General features: G+C 41.3%; 1 protein-coding gene across 3 annotated transcripts in view; it reads right to left on the reverse strand.

The window, feature by feature from the left end:
• Window positions 1-7,967, reverse strand: part of myo16 (myosin XVI) — a 148,636-nt gene that overhangs the window by 56,333 nt on the left and 84,336 nt on the right. For all 3 annotated transcript variants that reach the window (XM_050048003.1, XM_050048004.1, XM_050048002.1), the window contains 5 exons: window positions 6,922-7,027; window positions 5,620-5,737; window positions 3,643-3,790; window positions 2,881-2,998; window positions 197-314 (listed from right to left, as the gene is read on the reverse strand). In XM_050048003.1, coding sequence (XP_049903960.1) covers window positions 197-314; window positions 2,881-2,998; window positions 3,643-3,790; window positions 5,620-5,737; window positions 6,922-7,027 — 608 coding nt within the window. The remainder of the gene's footprint in view (window positions 1-196; window positions 315-2,880; window positions 2,999-3,642; window positions 3,791-5,619; window positions 5,738-6,921; window positions 7,028-7,967) is intronic.

Here is a 7,967-nt window from a genome sequence, read left to right on the forward strand (position 1 = left end):
TGGCAGAAAATGCAGCTTACCAAACAGGTGACTGTCTGGCCTTTAGCTAATGCTGGCAAGAAGCCAAAAAAGGGAAACGGAGGAGTGATGACGACAAGGTAAACAAGAACGGTGGGTGTGATGCACCCCTCCTTCCTGATTCCACCTCCACGCAGGGTGGAAATGTGACCGCGGTCATGTGACGGGAGGCACTGACCTCTCTCCAGCAGCTGCAAGTCAGAGGGGAAGGCTGTATCGGCATCTGTCAATGCAGTAAAACGTAGGTCCCCAATATGGAGCACAGCGGATAGCAGCACAAACACTGAGTCAACCTCCTAGCAGACAACAAGAGAGCAAGAGAGAGAGAGAGAAAGAGGAAATAAATATTATCCACCAGCAGTTGGAAATGAGTAAAATATTGGTGCAATCAAAAACATGAATTTCCCTTGCTGAGGAAATTGTTCATGATCCTAACCTCTTTAAAAAAAGAACAGGACTAGGGATATTCATATCTATTCATGTTAACAAATCCCATTAAAACAGATAATAAATGCACAAATAGAAAATCCAAATGATGCATCAACCCTCCTCCCTTCATTCACACATTTCTCCTCCTCCGTCCCACTCTCCCTTCCTCTCTGCCCTTGAGTAGAGGGCGCTTAATGGAATACCCCATTACCCACTGCTCTGAATCTCTGAGAGGGGGATGTTCGTGTTTGAGGGTGTGTGTTTGTACGTGTGTGTGTGTGTGTGTGTGTATGAATATGTCTGCGTGTGCACTCTCGCAAGGCAGGATATTGGAGCTGATATCTGGGAGATAAACACAAGCATTAGTCTCTGTCTAACACTCTATACACAGAGAGACTCCCCCCCGCTTAGGAAGGAGAAGAAAGGGAGCGAGGGAGAGAAAAGGAGCGATAGGGAGTGTTAATGACGATTGACCTTTGGGTCTGGACTGGGAGTCTTCCCCTGATTAGACTTAGACAGAGACCAATGGGTGGTCTATCACTTCCACTCCGACTCCCCCTCTCCTCCATTTTCAGTCCCTTGGAGTCTCTCTCTCTTATCCAGTGGACACCGGTGCCCTCTGATATAAGACTATCTATCGCTCTCTCTCCTTCTCTCCGTCCCCGAGGCCTTGCCTGCGTGTATTGACTGCTGCTGGATTAAAAGGTGAGATGTTGGTCACTCACTGCTGACAGATGCTGACTGGGAATCTAAGAATAGAACAATTATGGGCTGGGAACACGGCTGGTGGCGCGCAGGACGGACTGTACCACACACTGTAGCACCCTACATGCACACAGCATGTATAAATCAAGGTCCTTGTCTTCTGCATTGGTTCACACATTTCATTTGGTCTGTAGATTGTTAATTGGAACACATGATGAGTCCCAATCCAAGAAATCCACACATGACCGGCTGCATAAAAGCCACATTTTACCATCATCATCACTTTACCGTTTATAGACTGTCACTTACTGTGTTACAGCTGTGACCTCTACATATTTATACTTATCGTTATGCACATACATTTACTAGTTTCCTGTGTACATTCAGTTTATTCATTTTCAATGATTGTCTTATTTGTGTCATTTTCTTTTATATTTTATATTTTATTTGTTATACTGTATCCCTTATTTTAACTGTTTTATGTTTAGGTTCCCATTTACTTTTTACTTGCAGATCTTCATTTTCCTTTTACACATATTTAATTAGCACTGTTGGAGGGCAGTGGGGACTTGGGCCGGATCAGGCTCCCTGGAAGGATGCTGGACTTTGAAGCCAATTTTGCATAGTGGCCAAACGGTGAAAATACGACTTCCAAGTCAGTCACGTGATGCCATTGGGCCAAAAAAAGACTTTTCCCATAGACTTTAATTGTGAAAGAGATGTCTGTAAATCAGTGGATACATCTTTTTTGAGTGTCAGTTGGATAATGCACAATTAAATTACTTTACTCCCTTCCAAGTTAGCTAAGCGCTAAACTGGAGGTAGCTGGCTCAGCTGGCAGAGGTCTCTACTGCACTCGCTGTATGGGCCCACTGGTGTGGAAGCAGTGCTGATCATCCAGGTAATTTTATACACGGCATTTGAATGTTGTTTTTGGCTTCATGCGACACTGAGCAACTTTCCCATGAATGAACGGGGTACTGTACTTTATCCAGTTCTCTTTATACATCCATGGGTGGGATGGTCTTCACACAGATACAGAAACTGATATCAGCAGTAACTGCCATATGAGCCCAGTGCACAAACTAGCTGGTGGGATACACTTACAGGGACTCACATGTACTAACAGGCACGTGCAGTTCTACAGGTAGTGTGACATCATTCTGTGCTCTGGACGCTATAACTCCACTTTATCTTTCCATAGCATGATGGTTTGCTGAGCTGCTCTGAAAGATGAATACAGAAACTTTACATACAGAACAACAGACCAAAGATGCTCGTCTCATTTCAAATACGTCTTGTGCCTGGACTGGGAGGACACACTGTTGTGTCCTTTGCATCCCTCAGTATCCCACAATCCATTATGCAGCAGTCAATTGTTTAATGGAGCGTGGTTTATCCTCCTCAACTTGGAAATTACTTGCGACCATGCCATTGTTTACCAGGTGTTACTGGGTCATACATTTTGTTATATTTGACTTTACAAATTGAACAGCCTATAAAATTCAACATTAGATTTGTTCTCTGTGAAGTGAGAGACACATCCTCTGGAGGATCCAGCCCCGTGACTCAGACACACTTACACACTAACCTTGGGTAAAATCTCATCAGTGACCTCATATGTGGCGACTTCAGAATCTGTGACATCAACACTTTGAATGATCCCAGCTGTCAATATCATTTGAATAAACAGGCTCTACAGAAGCCATATGCGGTGCCGATCAATACCTGCTTGTTGAATCCCAGGGCTCGCAAGGCTTGTTTGACTGCTGCGAGGCGTTCCCTGCTTTGGGTAGAGGCTGTAGCTACTGGAGGTTTCTCCCCTGGATGTCCCCCACTTAGATACCTAGAGTAAGGACAGACAACCACAAGAACAATATAAACATAAAAGGCAATGTGTGTCTTCTGATGAGTGTACAGGTGCACCGGTCCCAAACATCTACCCGTGTACTCAGCAGGAATTTATGTGCATATCTTTGGATGAGAGAGACCTAGAACCAAAAGATTTATGAGGTGGTTTTGTGCATCAGTCCTGGTCACACTGTGCCGAGAGCTGTGTTTGGGAGGTAGGGAAAGAGCAAACAGGGTTTTAAATCTGCAGAACTGGATCGCGCACACCCAGCAAAGACACATGGAGACACAATGGGTTGGAATGATGCCAGAGAGCTCAGTGTACTTTCAGGCTTAAGAACAGTGCAGCTCAGGTCAGTGGTTATCACTCTGGTGGTGTACGGTGGATAACAGAACAGTAAGAGTAACCCACAATCACACTGTCACTCTACATGAAAGGACACACATGAGTAAAGATGTGCAACACAAACACAAACAAAAATATGATAAAGTAAGAGATGCACACCCATATAAATGAGTACATATGGACATGCAAATACACACTCTCTCTCTGAGGATCTCAAATATGAATGTATATCATCAGTATATTTAATATATATCACCTGTGATTTTATTAACCATTTATATACAGCCACGTACCTATGAGCCAGGACATTGTTGAGGTAAAGTGCGCTGTTCTCCTCCGCCGACTGGCCTTCCGCCATCAGATAGAAGATGTTGAAGTTGTGTTGGTGAGGAGGCAGGTGGACCAGGCGAGACTTCTCCAGCATGTGGGCGTAAACTCGAGCTTAAACATCAGATGTGTTTTATGCTTCAATAACAGGTGTGTCAATTGCATTTCAACAGTGCTAATGATGGTACTGAACATTCAGTCTGTGGCCTCGGCTCAATGGCCAGTGCTCACTGATCAAATTAAAGTGGGGTAAAATGAGGTGAACAGGGCTGTAAAAATGGAGCACAAATACAGACACTGCGACAGTAGACTCATGTCATTTTACTGCCCCCTGCAGGTCTTCCACTGTTCTACATCATCATACAGTAGTAGTGTGTACTGTATATTTGAACTCTTTATGTCTGATCTTTTTACTATCATCATAAAGTAGAGATCCACACGGTAAAAACAACAACTATTTGCTCAGGTATCTTGGCAATAAATATTTCATATATTTAAATCAGAGCTTCTCAATTGTTTTTTAGCCACACACCCCTGACAAGATACAGAATACACCGGGGACCACCTTATTTATGTCTGTTGGAATAATTTGACGTAGCCTATTTTTTGCAACTTCTGTAGTCTTAGTTATGTGAAGCACAAATCTAAACAAGGGAAATGTATTAAATACTGTATATTAGACATGTATTAAAATATCTGCACCATCTCAACACAGAGTGCCCATTAAATAATAATGCAGCTGACACTGTACTTAAACTTCCATCGGTATCAAATCAGCTACATCAGTTTAAAAAGCTTTTAAAAACACACCTGTACAGATAGGCATTTCTATGATATTATATAGTATACATATTTTATTTTTTTTTTTAACTGAGTGTTGTGCTTTGTTTAATCTCTCATTTTATTGCATTTTCTGTGTATAATGTTCTTTTAATTTTTTTGTTTTTCTTATGTTGTATGGTATTGTCTTTTGTGAAGCACATTGCAATTGAAAAGCAGTATTGATATAAAGGTCATCATTATTATAATCATTAATAATGATGACCTTGCAGGGGGGGCTGAAGCCTATCCCTGCCGACATTGGGCGAGAGGCGGGGTACACCCTGGACAGGTCGCTAACAGTCTATGGCTAGTCTACAGTCTATGGCTAAAGACAACCATTCATGCTCACACTAGCACATGGGCAATTTAGGGTCACCAATTAACCTAACCTGCATGTTTTTGGATTGGGGGGAACCAGTACCCAGACAAGGCCTACACTGACACAGGGAGAGCAAGCAGGCTCCACACAGAATGGCTCCCCAATCCTGGGTTTGAACCAGGAACCCTCTTGCTGTGAGGCGGCAATGCAAACCACTACACCACCATGCCGCCATCATCATTATGGTTAATGAAACATCAGAGGAAAATCAAGAGAAAAGGGCTTATCTGTAGTGCATTTAAGAACATACACACCTACACATATACAGAGAAATGTGAAATGTTCTACTCTTAGTGCATACAGGCAAAATAAAATGCAGTTTCTGATTATTCTAAGTAACATACAATTTGTTACGTTACTATGGAAACTATTCTAGATTTAAAGATTAGTGTGTTATCTGTTGAACTATGAAATCTTTTGTTAAAAAAAATATATCATGATAATTAAAATGAATGACAAAGAACAACAGATGCCTTTAGGTCCCCAGACCCCACTTTGAGATCACCGATTTCAATAATAAAGTATAAATTGTGTGGATTTAAAAAAATGAAGCAAATATTTTATGTTACTTGTAGCAAAACTAAACCAGATTATAGACTTTAAGTGAATGATTCAGTGATTAGAATGAATGTTCTGACACTTATCAGCTTTTCATTCAACTGCTGTCTCTCATGTGAAATAAAGACAACACTTTATGAAAGTGAAAGTACAATAAGTTTCCACTGGCAGACATGTATGTTACCTCTGAGTAGTGTCCTCCTCTTGTTACAGTATTGGATGGTCAACAGCTTAATAAAGCGGCTTGAGTTGTTGTTCCTGGGAGTCTTCGCATGACCGAAGGCCTCCAGGATACAGTTAACCTGAATATTTTACCAAAATAAAGGAAACATTACCAGTGAGTCAGAATATCCTATGCACATCTTTTTCCTTCTACAATTACTGAATGGAGTTCTGCTCCCATTCCACTCTCCGCCACTAGATGTCAATATGCATCCGTTATGTGGGACCTCAGTAATTTTTGTGTCCTCTGGATGATCAGAGAGTGAGCTGACCCAGATATCGACTACACAACGATGACTTCATCAGAACACAGCACTTGCAATCCCAGGCTACCCACTGCAACTGACAGACTGAGCGCAGAGCAGTGAATCATGTGTTAAGCACCACCAACATCTCACAATCTGAAACACAAGGGGAATGTAACAAGAAGCAGTAATGAAAGTGTGTCCCTTTCTTTTCATATACAAAACATGGAAGGATAATAAATTCTGATCTTGCCCAAATGCTTAAACAAAGAATTAGAAACTACTACTGTTTTTAAAACCAATACTCCCTCAGCAGGCTGTAAGGTGTAAGGAAAATGGACTGCCACCTGAGAATAATGCCCAAACAATTTTCTCTCTCTGTCCCAAAGAAACAACAACGTAAGAAACACAGTCATCTTAATGGAAATCTTGATGATGCAATCAAACACATGCTCAAATGGTGTCTTTGACAAATGAACAGCTATCAAGCAGAGAAGAAAACACCACCAGCAAAAAGCCCCATTTTCTGGTGTATTAATCCATACATCTATTCTCTCCCCCAGCGCAGGGACAGAGGAACAGCGGGGTACATTTACACAGTTATGACCGCCGCCTCACCACACTGTGTGCTATCTGATTTTTGATCACAGATGACATGAGAGAAGGAACAAAAAGCGCAGGGAGAAATGGATGTAAGATTCAGTCAGTGCCTTGCTTTGAAGAACACACAAATATTCATAAGTTTCTCGATGAGGGCTGATTGCAGAGAGCAGAAAATTTGAAATGAAAAACAGCACAGATGTCTGCTGTAAGATAATTTTTGGGTGTTTCGCCTTTTGTTACAAATCCAAGTAAAGGCACAATGGCATGAAAGTAACAAGGATTCAAGAGTCAGGCCGAGGACACTGCGGTTACATCACGTGCTCCTCAGCCATATAAGCCTCCAGGACGCTCAGCCTGACGACTGCTTTCAGCGTAAAATAAAAGGGTATCTTAAACACTGACAGGTCCAGACTTACGTGTTTCATTCTGGGCTCCAGCACAAAGCCTTTGGGGCTGGAGCGGGCTGTCAGGTGTCTCACTATGTGCTTACAGGCCTCTGTCTTCCCAGAACCACTTTCACCACTGGAGAGACGGAAAAATACAGATTTAATGTCATTCATTCCTCAGGTGATGTGTCACTGTCACTCTTTATACATGAACTCTTTCCAACATTGAACTGCAAAAGCTTTACAACACTTTCTATTTGAATAAATAAAGGTCTATATTAGGTCTTAAATGAATAGCCAGGGAATAGAGCCCGAACATGGCCAGGCAAAAATAATACAATTAAAGGGACAGTTCACTCCCAAATTAGATTAGATACTTTATTTGTCATTGTAAAAGAATTTATAACGAAATGTCATTGCACAATCAGGATGCGGCCTCATAGCTAAAAAGAAAGTAATAATAAATATAAAAGAATACGTCCTTCCATACATTCCAACACACATTCACACAGTCAACCAATCAGTCAAATCAAAACAAATCAAAATTCAAAAGTGACATTTACAGTGCCATTGTGTGCACAGAGGTAGATTTCATTTTAAAAAAGTGACCATTTACTTTTAGAAATAGTAATAAATAGTAATATTTATATCTAAAAAACATGAAAGTGCTGTATTGTCTATATTCCACGGTTTTTGAGTTCATTGTTCAGTGTGGTTATGGCGGTGGGGTGAAAACTGTCCAGGAATCGTTTGGTGCGTGTTTTGATGGATCTGTATCTTCTGCCAGAGGGTTCAAACAGTTCAAAAAGGTGATGGGCAGGATGGAAAGAGTCTTTGAAGATGTTGTGTGACTTCTGCAGACACTTCTATCTTCCTTACGTACCAAAGTTTGTTTTGGAGTTCCGCAAGGTTCTGTGCTCGGACCAATCCTATTTACTCTATATATGCTTCCTTTAGGCAACATCATTAGAAATCACTCTATAAATTTCCATTGTTATGCGGATGATACTCAGTTGTATTTATCGATGAAGACAGAAGAAAGTAATCAATTAACTAAACTCCATAACTGCCTTAAA

The sequence above is a fragment of the Epinephelus moara genome, chromosome 7 (genome assembly GCF_006386435.1).
Source record: "Epinephelus moara isolate mb chromosome 7, YSFRI_EMoa_1.0, whole genome shotgun sequence".
Taxonomy (NCBI): domain Eukaryota; kingdom Metazoa; phylum Chordata; class Actinopteri; order Perciformes; family Serranidae; genus Epinephelus; species Epinephelus moara.